Source organism: Tamandua tetradactyla, chromosome 3 (genome assembly GCF_023851605.1).
Source record: "Tamandua tetradactyla isolate mTamTet1 chromosome 3, mTamTet1.pri, whole genome shotgun sequence".
Taxonomy (NCBI): domain Eukaryota; kingdom Metazoa; phylum Chordata; class Mammalia; order Pilosa; family Myrmecophagidae; genus Tamandua; species Tamandua tetradactyla.
The window spans coordinates 190,596,836-190,623,270 of record NC_135329.1 but is presented as its reverse complement, the minus strand read 5'-3'; the positions used below and the strand labels follow the sequence as shown (position 1 = coordinate 190,623,270).

At 35.9% G+C, this 26,435-nt stretch overlaps 2 protein-coding genes across 15 annotated transcripts in view; one reads left to right on the top strand and one right to left on the bottom strand.

The window, feature by feature from the left end:
• Positions 1-3,100, top strand: part of FN1 (fibronectin 1) — a 64,668-nt gene extending 61,568 nt beyond the window's left edge. For all 12 annotated transcript variants that reach the window (XM_077155052.1, XM_077155049.1, XM_077155048.1 and 9 more), the window contains 2 exons: positions 1,905-2,015; positions 2,333-3,100. In XM_077155052.1, the coding sequence (XP_077011167.1) occupies positions 1,905-2,015; positions 2,333-2,404 (183 nt within the window). In that variant the 3' untranslated portion in view covers positions 2,405-3,100. The remainder of the gene's footprint in view (positions 1-1,904; positions 2,016-2,332) is intronic.
• Positions 3,101-4,550: 1,450 nt separating this feature from the next.
• ATIC (5-aminoimidazole-4-carboxamide ribonucleotide formyltransferase/IMP cyclohydrolase) overlaps positions 4,551-26,435 on the bottom strand; it is a 38,615-nt gene continuing 16,730 nt past the window's right edge. For 2 of the 3 annotated variants that reach the window (XM_077155053.1, XM_077155055.1), the window contains exons 11-16: positions 25,742-25,831; positions 22,200-22,328; positions 17,962-18,054; positions 16,245-16,427; positions 13,547-13,702; positions 13,009-13,226 (exon numbers count right to left, since the gene is read on the bottom strand). In XM_077155053.1, the coding sequence (XP_077011168.1) occupies positions 13,107-13,226; positions 13,547-13,702; positions 16,245-16,427; positions 17,962-18,054; positions 22,200-22,328; positions 25,742-25,831 (771 nt within the window). In that variant the 3' untranslated portion in view covers positions 13,009-13,106. Of the gene's footprint in view, positions 4,685-13,008; positions 13,227-13,546; positions 13,703-16,244; positions 16,428-17,961; positions 18,055-22,199; positions 22,329-25,741; positions 25,832-26,435 lie in introns of those variants that run through there. The other variant, XM_077155054.1, reaches the window with a different exon arrangement.

Below are 26,435 nucleotides of genomic sequence, written 5' to 3'. Positions count from 1 at the left end.
TCTCACTGAGGCCAGGATAGGCAGACCCCTGAGATAGGATAGGGCTAGCATGTGTGGCTAGTCCACCATCTGACTGGTGTCTTGTGCTGAGAAATTAGATGGGGAGAAGAGAATTTCAGAGGGCCCTGAAAGCCCATTATTTAAGCCAATACTCCCAATCATTTCTAATCTGTGATAAGACAAAAAAAATGCTGTCTTCCTCTAATATTACTTGAAATTTCAAAGTAAAATAACTCTTGTAATCCAAAAAAAAAAAAAAAAAAAGCAATGGAACATAACAGTTCTTTGATTTCAGTGAAGACTTGGTCTTCCCAACTGTTTCCCAAATTTGGTACGTGAGGAACACACTCCACCCCCAGGGTGAGTGTCACTGGTTGTTGCGTTTGCCACTAGGCAATTACAGCTACCAAAAAGAGGAGTGTGATGGAAAATGGTCTTTAGGAAGATTGACTGGATAGCAGGGGAAGGGTCTTCAAGGACCTGGCTCTGCTTCCACTTGAGGACCCGGGGAAATTGGTGGAAACTACTCTGATCTTGCTCCACCCTGAGATTAAAGTTAGGTGGAGTGGTAGATGTGACAGTGGGTTCATTTTGACTGGGGAGAAGCTGGAGAGCCAACTTTTTTTCTCTCTCCTTAATGCTTAAAGAGACCATGCTTATAGAACTCAGCTGCCTCTGGTAATGTGTTGGATATAGAACTGTGTGACAGAAAGTGAATTAGCTGGGAAGTAGATGTGAGGTCACACCTTGACATCTCCTCCTCATCAATTATACATGCAAAATCCTTCCTCAGTGAAGTCTGTTCAGTTCTAAGGTAAAATGCTAAGTAAAACACTAAAGACAGGAGTGAGAACTGTTACATTTTGTATGTAATATTCATTGATGCATAAGTATTTACTAGTACTGTGTTCTCCATTATGGAGAATGTGCTCTTATATTGGAGAAATATGTCTATAATAATTTAAATGCCAATATAAGAGTGAGAGTGTTTGTGTTCATTGACCTATAAAAGAAAAGCCCGACTCAAATTAACTTTGGCAAAAATAATAATAATAGTAATATATAACTGAAAGTCTCAGAGTCTACTGACTTTGGGTGCCTCTGGATTCCAGCTGCTTCAGCAATGGCATCTGAAGCAAATGCTACTGACTTTATATTCTCCAGCAAGTTCCACTGATGGTGAGGTAAATGACCTCTGTCAGCTCTAGTCTTACCTCATACGAGCTTAGGAGCAACAGTGAAAGAGAACACGTTTCCTCGCGTTTCTAGCAACAATTCCCAAAGGAGCCTCACTGACCCATTTTGGTCCCATTTCTATCTCCTAAAAGGCTACTGCCTCACCAGCTATGGGAGCGTAGGGAGTGGCAGTGAAGGGTAGTAAAAGGAGCAAGGTAGGTGTCAACAAGCTGGGCGGTGCCTCAAGTCCACCAGTGGTTTTTTCTACGACTTCCCCTCTCCCTCTGAGCAAGTCTGGGTCTCAGTATCCTTACCTATAAAATGGGTATAAAATGAGGGTAATCTCATGTAACATCAAGTCCCTTTTAGAAGTTGTAGGGTTCTGTGAAAAACTCTCCTATCTAGTGCAGAAAGCTAGATGGAGAAAGTTGGGACTGGGATAGGACTTAGCAGATGGGTAGTATTTGAATAGAAAGAGAGAGGAGGACGTTTAAGGAGAACAAAAAAGCATAAATAGACCGAGACAGGTTTAAGACATGGGTAATAAGCCAAAATGGAATTGAAGAGTTTATAAATGCATGAAATCATTATCAGAGCTTCCTTAGGGATTAATTGCTTATATTTTACCCCTGCATAAGAGCTGAAAATCTTCTTTAATTCAAACATTGCATTTTAATGTCCTGAGCTTATCATAAATCCCACTGATCTCCGTGCCTCTGTCCTCTCAGGGTTGGCGCTGTGACAACTGTCGCAGGCCTGGAGCCGAACCCAGCCCGGAAGGCTCCACTGGCCATTCCTACAACCAGTATTCCCAGAGATACCATCAGAGAACCAACACTGTGAGTGTGTTTGCGCCATGAATATTTCCCTCTTCAATTGAATTAGGTTCATAGGAGGGAGTCGCTTACCTGCTGGTACCAGATGTTTGCTAATTAAAAAAATCTCATAAACGGCTGAAGAGTGGAATAATGTATCCTGTAACACAATTTAGGTTATAATCTACTAAACTCTTGAACATCACTTATTGTTCAGTATGTTCCTAGGTTCTTGGAGCTAGAAAGTAATATTCTTTTAACTGCCATAGAGGTCCCCTTCCCCCCTTTTTTTTCCTGTATACTTTACACTATTCATCACTAATTGTTCTTCCATTTAACAGAATGTCAACTGCCCAATTGAGTGCTTCATGCCGTTAGATGTACAGGCTGACAGAGAAGATTCCCGAGAATAATATTTCCATCCCAGAGGAACAAGCATGTCCCTCTGCCAAGATCCATCTAAAACTGGAGTGATGTTAGAAGACCCCATCTTAGAGTGTTTCTTCCTTAAGCCCTCTGCTCTGGAGTAACTTCTCCAGCTTCAGCTCAACTCACAGCTTCTCCAAGCATCACCTTGGGAGTGTTTTGAGACTTTTCTTATAAAAGAGGCAGCACATTGCCTGTTCTGCTCCAAAGTATTCAATACCATTCAGTATTCTAAGTGAAATGTTTCTAACTTGTGATTTGGTTTGGAATCAATAGGGAAGTATATGCAGCCAACCAAGATGCCAAATGCATTGAAGTGACATTACTAAAATTTTAAGTAGGAAAGTTGCCCAAACACTTCTGCTTTCACTTAACTGTCTGGCCTGCCATAACATAGGAACAGCATGTCCTTGTTACTGTGATATTTAAAATATCCATAGTACTCATTTTTCTGAATGATTCTAGCGATTGCCTAGAAATATCTTTCTCTTACCTGTTATTTATCAATTTTTCCCAGTATTTTTATATTGAAAAAATTGAATTGAAAACACTTAGTATGCAGCTGATAAGAGGAATTTGGTTTAATTATGGTTGGTGATTATTTTTATACTGTATGTGCCAAAGCTTTACTACTGTGGAAAGACAACTGTTTTAATAAAAGATTTACATTCCACAACTTCAAAGCCATGGATTCTAATTTTTAAATGTGATTTTATTGAGATGTATCCATACAGCATTGAAACCATCCAAAATATACAATCACTGGTTCACAGCATCATCCCATGATTGTGCATACAGCCCCATGATCAAATAGAGAACATTTTCATTATTCCAGAAAAGAAAAAAGAGAAAACCCTAATACTCCCATACTCCTTATCCCCTCATATTACTGACCCATAGTGTTGGTGTGGTATATTTGTTACTATTTATAAAAGAATATTAAAATATTACTGTTTAGTCCATGGTTTGCAATAGGTACATTTTTCTCTCGATACCCTTCTATTACTAACTCCTTATAACAGTGTCATGCATCTGCTTTATTTCATGAAAGAACTTTTTTTTATTTGTAGTTAACCATATACATTGTGCACTACAAGATTCACTGTGATATATATTCCCATGTTTTAACCTCCAAATTTCCTACAGGTGACATACAAGACTTTAAACTCCTGTTTCCACCACACTCACACACCATTCCGCATGGTTAATTATTCTCACAGTAACATGCTACTGTCGCTTCTGTCCATTTCCAAATGTTTAAATTCATTCTAAACATTCTGCAAATAGTAAGCAACCGTTCCCCTTTCTTTAGCCTCATTCTATATCCTGGTAACCTATATTCTATATTTTATGTCTGAGTTTATATTATAATTAGCTCATTATCAGTGAGATCATAAAATATTTGTCTTATTGTGTTGGATTTATTTCACTTAACATAAATGTCCTTAAGGTTCATCCATGCTGTTACAAGCTTCAGGACTTCATTTTTTCTTATTGCGGAATAATATTCCATCGTTATGTATATACCACATTTTGTTTATCCATTTATCTTTTGTTGATGGACATTTGGGTTAGTTCCATCTATTGGCATTTGTGAATAATGCCACTATGAACATTGGTGAGCAGATATTTGTTCGTGTCCTTGCTTTCAGACCTGGGTATATCCAAGTAGCAGGATTACTGGATCATAAGGCAACTCTATACTTAGCTTCCTGAGCAATCACCCAGTTAAACCCCCAGTTAAACCCCCAGTTAATTTGTCTTAATTCATGTCAGCTGACACTCTAGCTTGAGCTTTGCTCCCAGTAACAGTTGTTCACCACTGACGCTTGGTTTGCCAAACAATTTCCTTTAAGGTTTGGAGAAAGAAAAAAATTTGGGGGGGTATATCTGGCATTCATAATTGTGAATGGTGGCACATCATAATATAGGAGACACGGAAAAATTTATTTTATATACCATTGTGAAATGGAAAAATATTTCCATAAATACCTATCAAGGAATATTATGACTAAATATAGAAAGGTATTTCTGGATGGTTCATTTGTTTAAAAAAATACTAATTCACACTTGAGTTAATTTATAGTTTATAAGATGCTTTGACATTTAGCATCTCATTTGGGGAAGGTTTTATGCCTAATTTTACAAATACAGCTGTGATGAGTTTCCCTTAGCAGAAAACATTGCCAGTCCCAGACTTCTCTTGAATATCTCTCTTCTTTCAATATTAGCAGGCCAACAGTTACCAAGATAGCTGGTCAGTGTAACTGAAAAAAAAAATCACATGAAGATTGCAGTGATATCAAAATAAAGTGTTCACTAAAACCTTTTATACAGTCAGTCTGTGGATAGTGCACTCAGTACTACCGTAGATCTCCAGGCCCTTAGGTACCCTCTTCTCCACAGGAGCCTGTGAGCTTCATTTTGTTTCATGAGGTGTCAGATGTTCATTTTCCTGGTACCACTAACAGACTGTCTCAAACATGGGGCATGCTTACTCACTGGACAGACAATATGACTTAACACAATTCCACATGCTCTGGGAAGAAAAGTTCCACTGAAGACATCTGCCTGAAAGCAGGTTGGTGCTTCCATCTTCATATACGAAGTGGAAGCCCAGATACCTCAGTAGTAAAGACATACACCTCAACTCTACCTCCTTCAAAGCTCTTTATATTTAAAAACATAAGGAAAGAGTAGATTTGAGTTGGGACTATACTTCAAACCCAATGTCCAACTACAAACCTAAAAGTATTTTCCCTAAAATACAGTTTAAGTTAATCTGTTTGGATTGTACTACGTGGGGAGCAAGCTCTTCTGGCTACTCACACACTGAAATGTAAAAACCAGAAGCTAGAAGCCCAAAATCAATGTGCCATCAAGGTGATGCTTTCTCCCAGAAGACCGCTGCATTCTGGGGCTGGCTGCCGGAGATCCTCAGTCCTTATCTTTTCTGTCACATGGCAGTGCGCATGGTGGCTTCTCCTGGTTTCTCTTCTCTTCTGGCTCCATGGACTTCCAGCTTCTGGTGCTCCCTATAGCTTTTTTACTCCTTGTGGCCTTCCCTACAAGGCCTTCAGTAATAGGATTACCCCCCATCCTGATTCAGTTCCGCCACACTTTAAAGTAACTTCATCAAAGCTCCTATTACAATGGTTCGCACCCACAGGAATGGATTAAGTTGCAGAACATGTTTCTTCTGGGGTACATAGCTACAAGCTACCACAGCAATATTATTAAACTAAACTATTTCAATTATAAGTTAGTAACTAAGTTTAAATAAGCAGACTCCCCACCCCATCCCCCACCCCAAATGAAAATAACCTTTTCACAATGCATGCAAGAATGGTAAAATATTTTTTACTGCCTGCTAGCAAAAACCATTCAAACACGAGAACCAAGTAGTTCCAAAGCTTGTTTACAGTTTTTACTGACGTATATTACTGCTTCCCCTTAGAACTGTTTGACATGGGCCAGAATGAAAAGACAAAATTAAAGACTAATCCAGATTTAGGCAAGAAAATGCTGATTCAGGAAACATCAGGTAAAACCAGTAAATACTATCAGACTTTAAAAGAAAAATCATATTTTTAAGTTTTACTTTGCCTTGCAGCATTGATTATAATGAAATTTATTGTTGTGCATTTATATTGTTTTCAGTCCAAATGACCTAAATGAATTATGCAAGTTAGTCTATAACATTACTGTATCCTGTAAGGCACACTTTCTTTGGAGGTGATTACTCAAATGATCTGGTGGAAATCACAAGTATAGGAAATAACTTTTTGATTTAATTACTTTTCCACCGAAAATTCTATTCCATTCCTAGTTGTATGAAACTCATTAAAAGTAATTAAGAAACATCACATCAACACATTTAAGTGCTGAAATTGCTTTCTATTCAGTAAGTTTCCATTATTGTGTTAAGGAAAGCGGTAGGCTACAATAAAAAAAATCCCATTTTCAGGGGATATAATTTAACCATTAAAAAAATAAATAAAACTCTTGGGACTTCTCATGTTTAGAAACATTTAAAGGTTACCATTGAGGCTGATAAAACAAACACAAAGATGATGTTGCACTGCCATAAGCTTCTCAGACTAAGTAACCTTTTTGAAAGAGTATATATGGACTTATATTCGAGATGGGAGTTATTTTCTTTGGCACATTGTCCCACTTCATATCCCCATTTCAATAAAAGAGTTCATTTGAATTGCAAACAAAAATCTATAGGAATAAATTACAAATGAAGAGAAGAAAATACTGAAAGCAATTGAAATAATGCTTCAGCTGAAAGCCCAGAATGGGAAATTCCCTTTTTAACATTTCTCAGTAGAACTGGGTATTGATATTTGTTCTAGTTTGCTAGCTGTCGGAATGCAATATACCAGAAATGGAATGGCTTTTAAAAGGGGGTAATTTAATAAGTTGCTAGTTCACAGTTCTAAGGCCAAGAAAATGTCCCAATTAGAAATGTCCAATCAAAGGCATCCAGGGAAAGATACCTTGGTTCAGGAAGGCCGATGGAGTTCAGGGTTTCTCTCTCAAGTGAGAAGACACATGGAGAACACAGTCAGGGCTTCTGTCTCAGCTGGAAGGGCACGCGGCGAATATGGCATCATGAAGCTCCCCGGGAGGCATTTTCCTTCTTCATCTCCAAAGGTCGCTGGCTGGTGGACTCTCTGCTTCATAGTGTTACTCTCTCTGAATCTCTCTCTCTCCAAAATGTTTCCTCTTTTATAGGACTTCAGAAACTAATCAAGACCCACTCAAATGGGTGGAGACATGTCATTCCCTAATCCAGTTTAACAACCATTCTTGACTAAATCACATCAACCAGGGAGATGATCTCATTACAGTTTCAAACATACAGTATTGAATAGAGATTATTCTACCTTTATGAAATGGGATTTATATTAAAACATGGCTTTTCTTAGGGGGCAGGCTTCCTTTCAAACCAGCACAATATTAAAGCATATTTTACATTTCCTTGAGTTACTTTTTACATGATCTTTAGAGACAAATAAGTTTTGTTGTTTTTTTTTTAACAATTGCTGGAGCTAAATTTATTTCTGAAACTGCTCCTAGGAGGAGCCCTGAAGACATGAAATGAGCAGTTTGGAGGCTGTGTGAGGCAGCCAGCACAGGGCCATTGGCTGCATCCTAACCTCTTGGGGCTGGAAGATTCAATCACTAGTCCTTCTGGCTGCCCATCACAGCAGTGCTCCCTTATGTAAACTACAGAGAACGCCACGGATTCTCCCAGTGAGCTCTTCTCAATACAGTATTTTGGAAATCATCTTTTTGTTACAGAAGGAAATAATGTCTCTGGCAGTAGACCACAGGATAGGACTTTAACAAGTCCTGCCTATTTGCATAATTTAACCTTAATTGTAAAATGCTGAGCCAAACACTGAAAATCTATTTTTGACTCAAAACCATGCCACTCAAAATCATGGTGTAAAATGGTACTGTGGAATAGTTTGGCAGTTCCTCAAAGGTTAAACACAGTTTCCATAGGACTCAGCACTTCTACTTCTAGGTATAATATCCAAGATAAATGAAAACATATGTCCACAACAAAAACCTGTACACAAAACAAAAACAAAAAAGGAAAAAAAAATCTGTATACAAATGTTCACAGCAGCATTACTTATAATGGTCAAAAAGTGAAAACCACTCAAATGTCTATTGATTGATGAATGGATAGACAAAATATGTCATGCCCATACAATGGAGTATTGTTTACCCACAGAAAGTAATAAAATACTGATAAATGCTACAACATTGATAAATCTTGTAAACATTATGCTAAGTGAAACAAAACAGACACAAAAGACTGCATGTTGATTATGTTAAATGCTCAGAATAGACAAATCCATAGAGACAGAAAGTAGTGGTTGCCAGGTGCTAGGTGGTTGGCGAGGGCAGGGGGGCTGGGGGAAGGGGTGAATAGGGTGACTGCCAGTGTGTATGATTTTCTGTTTGAGGTAATTCAAGTGTTCTGGAATAGTGGTGATGGTTGCACCTATTCGTGAATATACTAAAAACCAATGAATTAGTGTACACTTCAAAATGGTTAAAATGGTGAATTTTATCTCAATAAAAATATAATGAAAACAAGAGGATACTTTGATTACAGAGGGTTTCTTTAATATCCTTTTACTCACTGGTAAGAAGTGAGGTGTGGGAAAACAGAGAAGATGAAAGGTTGAATGAATTCAGAAACCTTTGTGCTACCAATTGAGACAATGAAATAAAATCATTCATAAAATACACTTAACTACTTGTTATAGTATTTTTCATATGTTAATCATATCCTCCACTACCTCCTGTGCCCCCATATACACAAAAATATTATGAAAATAATAACTAGCACTTGTCACCACATTAATCATGTCCCAGGCAGTATTCTAAGTGCCCCTACATATTCTGTCTCCTTTACTCCTCAGAGCAACTCTGAGAGGTGGGTAATAGTATTATTCCACAAATAGAAAGTAAAGGAAAGGTTAAGTGAATCACCTTTCACCCAGCTTGTAAGTGGCACAGTTGGGATTTGAACACCAGCTAGTCATATATAGCCTAGTTACGGAACTGTTAAAATAAAGAACTCAATAGAGAGGACAACCATCAGAATGGATGCAACATAAGCATTAATTACTGAGTTGGATGAACAGATTAATGAAATCTCCTGGAAGGACAAAGGAAAAGAAAAAGAAAACAAAAAAGACAAGCTAAGAAATGTGGGAACAGTATTAGAAATGTTAACATCCGGACAAAAGGAATCCCACCAAAAGAAATTAAAATGGAGAAATGAAGTACCAGAAATAATAAATAAATTTCCTAGAATGAAAAAAGGTCTTCAGATTGCAAGTGATGTCTAGGAGAACTAAGATAAAATCAACACTTAAATGCATTATAGAAAAGCATCAGGATATCCAAAGTTTCCCACTGTGGTAGGTTGAATTACATACCCTAACAAACACATTTTTTAGTCTTAATTTGCATTCCTGTGGGTGTGAACCCATCCCTGTATAATAAGATCTTTCGAAGATGTTATTTTTAGTTAAAGTGTGTCCAACCGGATGAGAACTGGGAAGTCACAGAAGCCAGAAAGGTGAGGACATCACCATGTGATGGGAGACAGTGATGCAAGCCAGGGAACCTAAGTATTTCTGGTAGCCAGCACCAGAACACTGCAGAGTCCAGGAGAAAGCAAACCTTGTCATCCTGATGGACTTCTACACTCAAAACCACCAGACAATAAATGATTGTTGTAAAAGCCAAACCACTGGAATTTGTCATAGCAGGACTAACATTTGTCATAGCAGCAGGACAAACTAAGATACCTACCCAAGGAACATGAATTATATAACATCGGATTTTTTATTTTATTATTTCTTTTTACATGGGCAGGCACTGGGAATCGAACCTGGGTTTCTAGCATGGCAGATGAGAATTCTGCCACTAAGCCACTGTCACACTGCCCATTAACATCAGATTTTAAATACAAAGATGGATGTAGGAAAACAACGGAGTAATGTTTCCAACATACTGAAGAACTTAGATCTCAGTATTTTATAGCTAGCCAAAATGATTCAAATACAGAGGCATGATAAAAAAATTCATAGACAAGCAAGGCCTCAGAAACTCTGCCACACAGATCTACATTGCATAGCTTACAGAAAGGGAGAAGTTCAGGATATATGTTGCAAGAAATACGTGAAATAAAGGTAATCAGAAACATCGGTAAAACAATTTTTTTTTTAAAAGCTGAAAAACAATGTACCGCCATTAACCAAAATTGAGCCTAGGGTTCAACATGATAGAGTTGTTCAAGGGCCAGAGGATAGAGATACAAAAGTGGGTGGAAATTCTTATCTTATCAGGGCATATTACTCAGGGTTCTCCAGAGAAACAGAAAGAACTGGAAATATATGTAAGGATATATACATAAGAATGTAAGTATTTAGAGATTTATTATAGGAATTGACTCACATGACAGTGGGTATTAGCAAGTCTGAATTCTGTAAGGCAGACCACAAACTGGAAACTTGATGAAGGTGTTAAGTTTAATTCCCCAGGAGAAGCTGGCTTAAGTAGAGAGATAAATTCTTATAACTTCCGAAATCTTCAGTTTTCACTTCAAGGCCTCCAACTGTCTGGATAAGAGGCCTCTCCTTGATGAGGGCAATCTCCTTTGCTGATTTTTAATCAGCCACAGATGTAACCAAATGGGTACTGATTCAAATCCATCTATGAAATACCCTTAACAGTAACAAGCAGGCCAGAGCTTCATTGGCCAAACTGCCCCATAACCTTGTGAGGTTGCCACATGAAATTAACCGTCACAGAGGGAACTACAGCTACCAATATCTCTATATCAAAATAAGAAAGGAACAAAAAGGGGTCAAACTAGGATGGCAGAAATAGGATCCAAATTTATAATAATTAAAATGACGATACATGGGCTTCTGAATGCAAAAGTACAGATTAACAAACCATTAAAAAAAAGGACTCAGCTATGTGCTACACCTAAAACATAAGGGCACACAAAGTGAAGTAAAAAGAATGAAGAGATATAAACCAAACATAATATAAACCAAAGGGACCTGGTCTAACTATGTAAATAATACTCATTTTATATTATTTATTAACTAAGTTGCGAAGTTTATTCAGACTTCTTTTACCTAGTCACTTTTTTTCTGTTCAAGGACCCCATCCAGGATACACATTACATTTAGCCATCTGTCTCCTTAGTCCCCTTTGCTGTGTTTCTCAAGATTATTTTTGATGACTTTGACAGTGTTAAGGAGTACTTGATAAGGTATTTTGTAGACTGATCCTCACCTGAGATTTGTCTCATGTTTTTCTCATAATTAAAGTTACAGGTTTTTGAAGATCACAGAGGTGACGTGTCATTCCCATTTTGAAGTATATATTATTAACATGACTTATGCTAACCTTGATCACCTAACTGAGGTCAAGTCTCTTTAAGTTTCACCACTATAACCTTACTCATTTTTCTCCCTTTCCATACTGGACTCTTTGGAAGCCACTGTGTGTAGACCTTACTTACAGGATGGCATGTTATGCCTGCTTCCTTAGAGGTAGAATGCAGTGGTTTGGAGTTATATACAGCAGTAAAACATGTTCTTAAACAACCCATTCCTGTGGGAGTGAAACCGTTGTTAAGTAGGAACCTCTGATGAGATTACTGCAATTAAGCTGTAGCCCAACTCAATCTCTTACACTGGCGTCCTTCATAAGCAGAATAACATTCAGACTGACAGAAAAGAAAGCCACCGAGGAAGTAGCCAAAAGATGAAAGTCAACAGAAGAGAGAAGTCAGAAGAAGCCATGTACGCTGCCATGTAACAATAAGGCCAAGGACAAAGGATCATCAGGGGACCCCAGAAGGTCAGGTTTCATGAAGAAAGCATTACCTTGATTTGAACTTTAGCTCAAACCCATGAGCCAATCAATCCCCACTGTTTAAACTACCCCATAGCATGGTATTTGCTTTAGCAATGAGGAAACCAAATACAGTGGAGTACCTACATACATTATTTATAATTCTTCTGCACGGGAGATTTATCTCTATCCAATCATTTATTTTTATCAGTTTCAACTAACGGATATTTTATACTTTGGGCATAGTCCAATACTACTGTTTGTTTTTTTTTTTTTAAATACTACTGTATTTTGATACTCAAATTGTTCCAGCTTTGGGCCACTGGAGCATGTTCACTTGGTTCCTATGTCCCCTGGACATAGCCCCATCACTGTGGGTTGCTTATTTAATTTGAGCACTTCCTAACTTTCTGGTATTACAAGATGCTCTGGGTTCATGTATACTTCCTTCCCCACTCCTAGAATCAGTCATTTTTACAAGAAATCCTGGTTCCTTTCATTGGAAAACTGTAGTAAATACCAAGATGTAGGCATAAGGTGTGCTATTGGGGTGTTAACTCAGCTAACATATATGGTTATATATTTTTTTAAAGAATAAAAATAGCTCTTTAAAAAAAGAAGTATCCTTAAAGAAAGTTATTTTTAGTTAACTGACAAGTATTTAAAGAAGAAACACCTAGAATTTACTTCAACATAACCAGTGGGATTTCTGGGCACCAAACCGATTTACATTTTTTGCAGCTCTGGAAGGGAGATCCAGGGTTGCTAATGTTATATGAAATATTTCACTTCACACAGAGGGAAAGGAAGCACTAGCATTATCCACATATAGGTTCAACAGAAAGTTCTAGTTGATAGGTTATAAGCTGGTGTTGTTTAGAAAGAACACAACCGAGTTTTAGAAATGCGATAAAAAAAATTCTGCATGAGAGTAATCCACTAACAAGAAACTAGAAGAGCTTTTAGATGCTTGTGTCATCTACTGTGCCTGCTCAAAGGTTTCTCTGATTTACTTGCTAATTTTTAGATGTTTCATACAGGCAATGTTTTGGGACGGAAGTGGGGATGCTCCTGTATTCTTCACATACAAACAATTTGCATGTAATACTTACCAGTTTAAAGAGTCTCTTTCTTTAATACAAATTAAATATAACTACTAAATACTCTGGATCCAAGATTAAAATTTACATACTTTATTTTTTTTTAAAATCGTTTTCAAAATTTCACCATTGTTGACCTATACATAAGCAAACTATAAAATAATGCGTGACAAAATCAGTGATGAAAAAGCCGAAGATTGGTATGAACAAGGATTATTCCCAACTCATCGCAAGCCTCAATCACAACTTTGTCAGCAGCAGAACCGGAAGGAGCAGCAATGTACGCCACACCACTCTGGGAAAAAAATGGGTACAGATTTGAAAAAAAAATTTATGTAAAAACATGCAGAAAAAGATACTCCCCTCTATAAACCATAAGCTAAGAAAGATTCACATTCCAGACTAATTCACTAACTCAAAAAGGCAAAAATAACAAGGTTTGAGTTATCCATACATCAAAGGGTGAAGTCAAAATAATTCTCTAAATTTGTTCTACATCACATTGCCACAGCTTTGATATAACTCATAGAAGTGTAAAAATCAGAAGCAGTATTTCTGAAATTGTTTCTATGTAAGAGTCATTCCATGCAAATTGCCTATCAATTCCAAACTTACCCTTTTAGCTCTGTCTACATTATCCCTGAAAGGGAAAAAGGCATCAGAGCTGATAGAAACTTCATTAAGTTTGGTAATCCATTCCTTTTTCTCTGACTCAGTTAGTAATTCAGGAACTTCCTCAAACAGTGCCTTCCACTTTATCAAGTCTTCATCCTATGGAGCGGGAGGATGGAAAGTTAGTCTGATATCATCTTTACTACCATTTGATGCAAATTCCAAATGCCAGAAAACATTCAAGCATTTTTCCTAGGACTTTTTTTTTTTTTTAAAGAAAAGTTGTAAGTTCACAGAACAACCAGGTAAAAAATACAGGATTCCCATATACTACCCTATTATTAACACCTTGCACTGCTGTGATGCTTTTACAATTGATGTAAATACCTTTTTACAGTTGTATGTTAACTACAGCCCATGATCTAACTTAAGGTTCATGGGTTGTGCAGTGCCTGGACTTTTTAAATTATAAATAATGACTTTCCCTTTACATCCAAGTTCATATTTCTGGAATCTCTTTCTTTGATGTTTTTAACATTTTCATTAAGGAGAAAAGGTGATGCAATGTTTACCCTATAAATGCTATACCATTTTACTTTCTAAATCAATTTATTTCAAATATATTTTGTTATTTAGTCCCAGAAATGCTTTCTAGATAACTCATCTACAATCCTGGCTTATTTTACGATGGCTAACTGGCTCCATGTTTGGCTGAATCCTTATGTGGGGCACAATTTGCTGAAGTCTCACTTTTTGGAAGCCCAGAATTTTCCAGACCCTCAATTTCTGGTTTCTTTGTAACCAAGGTTGAAATTTCTCTCTTGTCACATTTTATCACAAGCTGTAAGTAGAAACCAGGCTGTATCCTCCTGGTTTGTGCATCCAGTTTGGAAATCTCCCCAACCAAATATTTCAGATCATCACATTCAAATTCTTCCTTCCATAAGCACCAGGACTCAATTTTGCCAAATTTTCCACCACCTTAAAACAAGGGTTACCTTCCCTCCAATCCGCAATAACAAATTTCTCATTTCTGTCCAAGGCCTCAAAGGAAGTATCTTTAAAGTCCATATTTCCACCAACAGTCTCTTCAAAGCAATCTAGATTTTCAATGTCAAGCACCCCACAATTCTTAAAGAATCCTCCCCTTTTCCATTTAAAAAGCCATTCCAACATGCTTGGTATTTGCAAATAGAGCAGCACCCCGATTCTAAGGCTGCCAGAATGCAACATACCAGAGATGGACAGGCTTTTACAAAGGGGATTTATTTAGCTATAAATTTACTAATTTGGGAAGGTACAGAAATGTCTGCTGGCCCTCTCTTCTGGCTTCTGGGTTCAAATGGCTTTCCTGAGGGTGTTTCTTTTCTGCATCTCCCAACATCTGGGTCTGAGCCAGCTCTGAGCACCGAGCTGAGCAGCTGTGCTGCTGAGCTTTCCTCTGACCTCTCTTTTAAGCCTCCAGTTAATTAAATTAAACTACACTCACTGAAGGACTGCCCACCCCCCTACCCCAGCCAACCACAGAAGTAATCAGCCATAGATGAACTTCACATGCTGATCATTTGAGTCCACAGCAAAAGAACAATTGGGCACCACCACCTAGGTGACACCTGAATCTAACTACTACTCCTTACATCAGGGCAAGCAAATGGAAAAATCATATTCCAAAAGTCTTCTCCATGTCCAATCTAGGAAACAAAAAGTGAGGACTTTCTAGAACTACATTTACATAACAATTAGTCTCAAGTATGCAGTTGGTCTTAGAAACAAATCAAAACATGATTCGCAGTATTCTTATATATTTTTTAAAGGTGTGGTGTTTTGGGTGATGCATTGGCTGTAAGAATATACTTTTACTTCATATGTAAAGGATCTTCCATAACTATAACTATTAAGAGTCTTTCTGGGCAATATCAAACAGATAAATGCAAATATTCAGAATGAAAAAGAAAGTTTTAAATAATTAGTAGACACAAGGCAGAGTCTACAGTTTCTCTCCTGAATCACTTATGTAGATCCCTATTTCTGAATGGACAACTTAGTGTAGTCAACTGTACTCTTTAGGAGGTCATCTTTTGATTCTAAGGCCTCTCTCTTGTTTCCCGTTTAGTGTTTGTTGATCACCTGCTATGTCTAGGTACTGGGCTAAATGCTTTTTTCTTGGCAGGCTACCTGACATTTGCAATTTTAATACACCTACATTACCTTATTCAAAACTGTCTTAAGACAGAGAAGAACAGAAAATGTAACAGAAATATACTGCACTTGTAGAAAAATGTGGTAGAATAAACAAGCCACAGATTACCCGTTAAACACAGATTACGTGTTAAAGTTTAACACGTTTCTCATGTAGCAAGCATGACATGTAGCACTGTGACAGATGCCCCAAGATGAATGAAAACCATTCTCAACATTTCAAAAGCTTATAAGCACAAACACTCAAAACTCAGCCTATGGTTGGTTATAATTTTAAAAGAGAAGTTTTAGGTTTCAGAAAGGGATAAAGAACTATGTAAAAGATAAATGGAACTGAAGAAAATGGAAAATTAGCAAGAAGTCTAGAGTAAATACTTTAGAAGACACAATTTTTTTAAAAACTACCATTTTCTCTCTGTAACACTGAACTTAAAGTCTATTACATATAAAAGACTGACCACATAAATATAATTTGCTCATAACCCAATGACAATATTTATACCTCGCCAATGGTTCCAGTAACATATTGATCGATTGCATTAGAGATTTCTGCTCTTTTCACTCCTGCTTTAAACTTCATTGAAAGCACCTGTGGATGATGTCTAAGCCACCAATAGTTGGCCTTATCCCCTGCCAAACGTGTACAGTGTATCCGAGACTGCTGTCCTGCTCCAATGCCAATAACCTGAAGAACATAAAACATTAAAATAGATACCTCTTTCAATAACATGTTTCTCAAAGGATCTTTTCCACATATTACCCCCATAAATAATTTTAAAGTCACCAAAAGGTGTGGGTAAGAGGCTTATGACTACTATTTATATATTGTACCTCTCTAGTGATTTTTGAAGTATGGCTATTAATATTCTGGAAATTTCTAGAATTCAATACAATTACATTTACTTATGATCTTTGAGGGTTTTGGGAAAAGACTACAAAGACCTCTATGGTTATTTGAACTCATTCACAGAAATTCAAATAGTAAGGATCTGACCACAATATCCTTAAAAAGTATAAAATGCTGCCAGACATAAAACTGTGCATCCTTCTTCTATCTCAATGGCCTGAATTCTAAGGACCAATGACCTCAATGCTCAAGTGTGTTTTCTGGTTTTAGTTTCTGCAATATCTTCAACCATTTGTCCAAAGCGTCAACGGTTACTTGGGCACTGCTGCCTGTACCCTGGCCATAATTAGAAAAGGATAAAACAGCCACAAACACATGGCAGTGTGTGTCCGCTGAGTGTCAGTAGACAGGCATTCATTTTTTATGGCTCTTGGAACTGACACCTGGATGTAAGGGGTCCCCAAAACCACTCCCAGAATATTGTTACTGCAAGAGACAGGCAATCTCTTATCAGCTGGCTCTCACTAAAATTCTGAATTTGAAAGGATCTTCCAGTTCATATACTAATCAATATCTACCCTGATGCTCTGCTTATGGGCCATAATTGATAAATAGAAGTGCAAAGCTCAAGAAGTAAATAGAAATCTGCAGACACTGTGGGAAAAAAAGGGGTTCCAATGTTGCCAAAGCTAGAGAAGAGGCAGAGTAATAAATTAAATATCTTGCTCAATATCATATAACAAGAAATGTTCAATATCTTGATTGCAGTGGTTGTCATACAACTGTGTAATTTGTCAGAACTGATTGAACTGTATACTTAAAAGAGTGAACCTGAGTGTATACAGAATTATTCATAATTTTATAAACCTGACTTTATAAACTTTATAAATTTTATAAACCTGATTTCAAAAGATCATGTTAACTCTTGGTCTAGCAATCCTTTAACTCAATAGATTTTTGACAAAATAACATGAGAAATATGTGAAAAAACCTGCAAACTAGAAAAATATAGCCTGGTGGGTGGCAGTACCATTCCTTATTCTCTTTTCACCAAAAAGACTACTATCAGGGGTACGTGTGCGTATAAACAGTTTTGTAGCAACTATGAGAGCCCTTCTAATTCAAAATGTGCCAACTTATTCTAGGCAAGATGCAATATGACTAATTTTAATTCTTGGTTATAAGCTTCTTTTTAATCACCATTAGTTTTAACACTTCACCAAGTTGCTCAGTAAATGGTGACAAGGCCCAGATGAGAAAATTCTGGCAAACTTTCCCTTTCAAGCTGTCCAGTACCTGAGGCAGATGGGATTTTTAAATATCCTTCTATAAAACAACAGTCCCCCTGAGGTGGATGTGACAGCACAATTACCTGACCATTCTTGGCATAGCACACTGAATTAGACTGGGTGTACTTGACAGCAATGGTGGCCACAATGAGGTCTCGCAGAGCAGACTCAGGCAACTGAAACAAACATAATGGTCAATCTCATCAGGCTTTTTAAACTTTGTTGTAACTTTAAGCATCTAATTTGTCATATAATGTGTTAGACCTGTTATGTAGTTCTATCTCTCAAATGATAGGAAATGAATGGCCCGTACCATAAAATATGATATTTTACTAAAAAGACCAAATATTGACATATTTATAGTGGACCTTAGCACAACGCCTAAAGCATAGTTGATGCAAACTATATTTTGCAGCAACTGCGAATTAAATTATAAACACCTATTTTACATAGCACACAAGATATGAAATACCATACCTACTCCAAAAACTCATTATTTTTTCTCCGAGTGTCTTCAAAAATCTGGAGAAGTGATAAAATTCATGTTCAGAAAAAAATGCTGAAAATAATTTTGGTAGACATTACAAACCAATTGTGATGCACCCCACAGACACTGATTTTCTTATATGCACTACAGAATATTTTGAACAATAAGCCAAGACTGTCCAAGGAAAATCAAATTAGTACCATTTTTTGCTTTAAAGTATTCAAAGTAAAAGCTATTTGGAAAAATGTTGTGAACTAGCAGTTCAACCAGAATAAAAACAACAAATACTGAAACCAAAAAAGTCACTATCCTTAACATAAAGAGGTAATAAAAACTTAAAAGCATGATGATCCATGCTGTGATGATAAGTGGACAAAGGATATAACTGGTAGCTAACTGATGAATTAACTAGCTGAAAACTGAAAAATCAGACTATCAAAATTAAAATTTTTGTTCTGCAAATAATTCTGTTAAGAGGATGAAAAGAACAAGCTTACAGACTGGGAAAAGAATATTTGCAAATCACATCCAAGAAAGGAGCAGTGTCCAGAATACATTAAGACCTCTAAAAATACAACAACAAGATAAAAACAAAAAATCCAATTAGAAAATAAGCAAAAGACATGAGACATTTCACTGATATACAGATGGCAGGTAAGCACATAAAACAATGTTCAGTATCATTAGCCATTAGGGAATAGAAATTAAAATCACAATGAGATACTCTATTAGAATGCCTAAAAGAAAAAAGTCAATAACACCAAAAGCTGGTATGGCTATATAGATTAACTAGATCAATTAAATACTGGAATATAAAATGCTAAGGCAACTCTTAAGACTTTTAAAGTTTGGCAGTTTCTTAGAAAACAAAACATGCAACTATCTATGACCAGCAATTGCAATCATAGGCATTTATTTACCCCAAAGACATAAAAATATATGTTCACATAAAAACCTGACCATGAATGTTCTTAGCAGCTTTATTCATAATAGCCAAAACTTTTAGAAACAACCCTAATGTCCTTCAGTGAGCAAAGGGTTAAACTAGAGTACAGTCATACTACAGACTACTATTCAACAACAGAAAATGATGAACATGAGTCAACCTAATGAATCTCTGAAGAATTATACTGAGTGCAAAAAGGCCAGTGCCAAATATATAGTGTCCAATTCCATTCATATAACATCCTTGAAATGAGAAATTTTAAAAATGGAGAACACGTTAGTGGTTGTCAAGGGTTTTGGAGGGGATAGGCGCAGAAGGGAAGTGAGTGTGGGATCCTTGTGATGATGGAAATATTCTGTATCTTGACTGTAACAGTATCAATATCTTTGTGATACCACACCAGTTTTGCAACATCTTACCATTGAGAAAAACTCGGTAAAGGGTACAACAGATCTCTGTTATTTCTTACACATGCATGTCAATCTATAATGATCCCAAAATAAACATATATTAAAAATTTTAAAGAACTTATTAATTGAATGCGCTCATAATGTAGTGTTTCTTTTCCTATCTATATCTGCTTTTTGAGTCACCTACTATAAGTTCTATTCCTCTATTGCAAGAAAGGTTAATAAACACCAGCCTACTACGTGAGCCTACCTGTTTCAAGTGTAGCATTGGTATCATGAGTTAGAATCAAGGAATATGAGAAATATGGGAATTCAGTCTTATATAAAACATGACACATACAGTTAAAACAAACTAAAAGCAATATTCAAGAAAAATGTGAGAAGGGCAAATAATTCAATTATGTTCAGTATTAACCCATTTCACTCTCTTAGGACTGAAGCCGTTTTTGATCTAATCATATAATCTGATGATTTTGAGGCTGGAATATTAGCAGAAAGGTGGGTAATACTATTATTCTCATCTATAACTTCCCGATTTTCTGCCAAGAATACATACATATTAACCAAGTAGGGAAGAATTTAGATGTAAAAAATAATTAAGATCATATTCTCTTTCCTTGTAAAATATATCCAAGCTTGTATACCCAGAAGTACAAGACCTATCAAAGATCACTAAATTATTAATCAGTTCAATACCAATAAACTTACTAGGAATTCTCAATGGCTAAGTGGAATTGTTAACATGGGTGCCATGGAACTAGGTCAATTCCCTAGAATGTATTACCCAACCAAGTTGACAAAAGAGCCTCACTGTACTGTGAACCACTTAAAGTAACATTGCTTCAAAGAACTGTTTCCATGTGTAAAGTCCAGTAACTTCACAATCTTGACCACAGACATAGATTCCAAAAGGTTGAAAGATATTTCTACTTATAGTATATACATGTTTCATTACCATTAATTTTCAAAGATAAAAATGAAAAAATACCATTAAATCAAAAAATAAAAATAAATCAATGTGTTAATCACCATCTGCTTATTATCAGATACAACTATACCAATAAAGATTTTAAAGCTTATTTTTAGCTTCATAGTCTCATGAATCAGACCTAGGAACAAACCTCAGCTCTTCATATTTTTTACTTTTGATACAGTGAATTGGTTTAAGATTCCTTTTGCCAGGAACAAACAGAAAAGGCAGACACATAGCTAATAAGATATCAAGTACTAGAGGGATAAAGATACTGAGATAAAGGAAGCAGAAGGGAGCCTGACAATCTACGCTTTCCCTCAAGGCATTTTCCAAGTTGCATACAATAAACTAAGAGGCAAAGAAGCTGAATATAGCTTTTATAACTGGCATATAAGACTGAGGAACAAAAATGGAGCTCGAAGTGCACCAGGGAGGATGATACAGTGGACACCCAGGCTCACGCAGTAGAATAGGCACCAAACAGAAACAGACTAGTCCTCAGGAGCCCTGAACCGAACTCAGTCAATTCCTGATGGAGATGATCTGCTTCCACCCTACCAGCCTGCCAGGAGCCTAAGCCGACTCTCTCCAGAAGAAAAATAATACCACCCAGACTCAAAATATTTCCACAGCTTTTTCATACAAAATGACTAGTATTCCATCAGAAATTATCAGGTATACCAACCAGCAGATAAAACCAGAAGACAATAGAGTAACAATACCTACAGAGAGTACTGGAAAAAAAAAATTTACAGGCCAACTGTAGACCCAGCAAAAACATCCTTCAAAAATTAAGGCCCAATTAAGACATTTCAGAAACAAATCCCACCTCATCGATTTTTTTGTAGTGTAATCTTAGGCAAATTTTATTAACTGTCCCCCATGTCAGTTTTTACAAAAGATCTTTACAATAGTTAATAGTAGTCACTCTTATAGGGTTTTTTGAAGATCAAATGAGATAATATAAGTAAATTCAATAAACATTACTATAATTATCCTAAGAATATGTTCTTCCTAAAAGACAACAAATTGCACAGATGTAAAACCATATATACCCAAAATCATTGATCATAACACCAAAAATGGAAACCATTGAATATTCATCACAATACATGAATCCCCAGTTGCCATATGGCCTTTCAGATGAAGATGTACTCTGTATTTACTTATACAGAAATAAATCTGTAGCTTAGTGCACGGAAAAATAGCAAAGTTATAGAACAGAATCATAGATGGCACAATCCCATTTATGTATATTGAAGATCTATACCTACTTCTGTGTGTATACATATGCAAAGAAGCATGCCTTTAATTCTATTATAAACATAAGGTCTTCTAAAAACTTTCCTAAGCTCTTAGACTTATGTGACAACTCAAAGATGAGCTAGCCCATTTGTGTATCAACCAGTACTAAAAAGGGGCCTTCATATATGTATAATTTTATAAATACTGAAAACAGTCCTACTGAAATGACTAATATTTATATTAGATACTTCCAAACTTACATTTTTATTCTTAGTAACAGCATTGCTAAATAATGACCTGTTGATGACACCATTATTTCTCTTCTGGCTTAAACGAAGACCAAAGAGAGTTCGAACTTCATTTTCATCTGGTTTGTAAAACTGGTCCATCTAAGGTAAAATTTAAAAAGTTAAAGTAATACTTGCAAATTCCTCAAACTTTCCATTTTTGCAGAATTCATATCATTATAAACAAGGCTATGTGCATTTCTATTTCTCTAATTTAAACGTGTGTAAATTCATTTCAGTGTGAGCGAAATGCAATGGGCAGGTACCAACATTTTATTTCAACATTTTTATATATTTTATAACCCTATAGAGTTTTACAGGCTTTACAACTTAACCAGAATATTAAAAAACAATGATTCCAATGAGTTGATTTCTGTTTACATTAACCGAGCACTACCTATACAGTCCTTCTGGAAGTTCAATGATAAAACAGATTTGCTAATAAACAGGCAATGCCATGAAGATTATTCCTAATTTATAAAATTCTACTGCAAAAGATTAAAAAGTTAAAAAGGAAGAAAACATGATTTGCAGTCTGTCTTTGCTATGTGGAAGAGAATATTACTTGTTATTCTTTTCATCTCCCATATTTTGACTAAAAAAAGTTAATCAACAGAGCTACAAAATGTGGAGAATAATCTGCATTAAACAACTTTGTCCCTATATATTTTCCAGGAGGCTATACCTGTTAATGGCCACAAGTATTTAATACTCTTAGCAACAACAAAACCTGATTAAGAAACTGAAGAATTCAGAGTCAACTAATTACATGGAGAAGTGCTGTCATATGGCTTTAAAAAAAATGTAAAAGTATGTATATTTGATGCATTTTCTTCTGTCCTTGAAAACCTGACATGGACTCTATAGTGAACCATGCAAACATCTGCATCTTATGATCAAGGATATATCCTTATTAACTATATGGAACTGGACTTCCACAGTTTTTCATACATCAATACTTTGTGAAAAATACCATTAAGAATTTGACTGTCAATTTAGTAACAATCTTAGTGTACATTTTAAAGTTCAATCCTGTGAGCCTTCCACAGTCATATTAAAACACAGTTAGTTTTCTCATCATTGGAAGGTTTTATTGTTTCTGCAGGGATTAACTGCCTATATAACAGAACTGAGCCATCACCAGAAATTCATCAGCACTCTACTTAATTAACCTCATGTGAAAACTTAACTGAGAAAAAGTAAACTTCTGCTGACATAACAGATGTTCTTGTTTTTCATATATTCATGTGTAACATCAAGGCTGCCTATGCCATGTCTCTGAGAGAACATAAATATCCCCCTCATCAACTAAACTAGCACCTTAAAAATGATCATTTTTCCTTACTAGCGGAAGTTCAACTTTGGTTTAATGTCAAATCTGAAGTATAGGGGATGTATATGCATATGAATTTGAACATGCATAAACAAACACACGCACACAGACAAATAGGCATATTTATACATACACGTTACCAAGGCATGCAGACAATCCAGACACTGACAGATACTGAAAGAAATTTCCACTTTATCCTCACTTAAAACTACTACATTGTTTTAAGTATAGGAAAGCTAATTTGATCCTTAGGCTGATATCACTGTAGAGTCTAGAAGTCCTCAGAAATCTGTTCTAGAAAACTCTTGCAAAGACAAGGCAAGCTAGGAAATTAGGAAGTATGGATTACTAGAAATAACTCAGTTATTAAACAACCATAAATTTCCATTTATACCAGACTGAGAGTCAATTCTCTATGATGACCATAAAAAAAGCTAAGTTTTCTTTGAGAGGTTTTGCTATGTTTAAGTATTGTGCTTTTTAAAAAAATCCTGCTTTATTTATTTCAGAAATTAATTATCAAAAATCTACCAAGAATACCAATAAAAATTCTGAAAAATAAGAGTCATGGAAATTGAACTCATTTCCTATCAGATATTAAAACTACAATGATTAGAACAATATGATACTGGCACTTAAGTAGAAAAAAATACAGAACAAAACATCTAGTAAAAACCAAGTTCACATAAGAATTTAGTGTAAGGTAAAGGAGGGGAAAGTGAAGAAGACAGAGCTTTTAATGAATGATGCAAATTGTAACAGGGCCAAACTAGTGAAAAAAATGGATTCACAGCATGCATTTAATAGTAGCATAAGCTACAAATGCAACAAGATTTATATGTCAAAATTAAACTTATAGTACTAGGACTACTAGAAAAAACTATGGGAGAATGTTTTTAAATACAGAGGGGAAGGCTTTCTAACAAGGATACAAAATGCAGAAGTTGTAAAAGATTCATAAATTAGTTATAAGTACAAATCTACCATTAGTAACCTCAAAAGACAGAGGCATAATTGAGAAAAATACCTGTCTCATGTAGCAGAGATTATGAGCTGATTTATATCTGATATAGTTATTATAATTAATATGTAATACCTCCTAAAAATTAGTAAGGAAAAAAATCTCAAGAACCTTATAGAAAAATAGGCAAAGAATATGGACAGGTCACAAAAGGAAACATAAATAGCTAATATGGAAAAGATGGTCACCGCACTTGCAAAGAGAAATTATAACTGCAATAAAGACATTTTCATCTATTCAAATGTGAAGATAAAGTTTAAGAATGTAGTGCTGGCAGAGGTGCTGGAAAGTAAGAACATGTATGTATGACCACGGGGACACTTTATTTATTGTAAAACCTCCAAGAGGGGCAGCATCTATTAAAATGAAACAATTAAGAATTTTACTTTCTTAAGCCTTGTGACATATAGGAATTTCACTCCTAGGAATTTCTCCACAGACAATTTCATGGAGGGGAGAGGTAGTAGTTAAAAGACTGGTTGACTAACTAGGTTAAGATATACATATTGTAAGGGGTGCAGTGGTAGTTTCAGTGTAGAATTTTTGCCTGCTATGTGGAGGACAAGAGTGCCCAAGCACTTAAAAAAAAAAAAAAATCAACAATGGTGCTGCAATAATGTGATATTCACATGGGAAAACAATGGAATGTGACCCCCCCCAACTCCGCGCGCGCGCGCGCGCGCACACACACACACACACACACACACACACACACACACACAAAAGATAAACATATTTTGGGCAAACTTCCAAGATTGTGAAGCAGGGTACACTTGCAGAGGTAAAGAAAGGAGAAAATGCAAATGCAAATATTTGTTGGATATGCATAGTTGACTTCATGGAAGATAAGCAAAATATTTAAAATAGTAATTGCTTCTAAAATAGAAAACAGAGTGGAAAGCAAGGATGGGGAAATTTTTTAATCATAACTTTTAGTATCTTTTGAAAGTGAAACCATGTAAATATATTCCTTATTAAAAATAATAAATGCTTTTAAATGAAGGGTAAAAAAACTATTCTCATCTTTAATTAACAGTTAAAAAAAAGTAGGAGTAAGAAGCTACAATAAAGAGAGATAAAGAAGAAGACTGTTAGCATAAAAGAAAGATTACACCTGAGAGAAAAGAGCAAATTAATTTTGCAAAAATGAAGTGTACTAACCTGGAGAACACAGTAGCTCCCATTTTTCTTTTTAGAAAGGATTTTCAAGGCTTCTTCTTCATACCCTGGAGCAACAATACCATCAGATACCTGTAAATAAAATAAAAATCAGCTTATTTTTTTTTTAATTACAAAACACCTCTGAAATTTCTAGTAAATTTCTTCTTTTTAATAATATAGCAGTATTTCCTGGTTTCAACTTCCTACATACAATGCTAATACTATATTTACTAATACTATATTTGGAAAGTATAATTTCTGTATTTCTTAAGAGCTGACCATATTTCACTTGCTGCCCTTTCCAATTTTCTGTTTCATTAAATTAAGAGTATTCAAATGCTTAGCTCTAACACATGTTCCTTAAGAAGTACTGTTTCCTACTACATTCTCTATTTATGGAGTGGTGGTGTGAATCAGGAAGAACATTTTCTAGTCCCAACACACTCTGGTTCAATAGCAAAAGGGTTAGATTAAATCAGATATTTAACATTTTAAAACTAAAGATACATGTGCTATAGCCTCAAACACAAAAGTCTTGCTGTACCCTATAACTCAGCATGTCAGTTCCATTGCGGTTGGGGATGGCAGTGGTCATAGGAAAAATTCCTAAAATAACTAAATTTAGTCAAGCCACCCACCCCCTTCCTCCTTCATCTCTATTTATTTTTCCTCCAAAAAGCTACCTTTCCCCCTT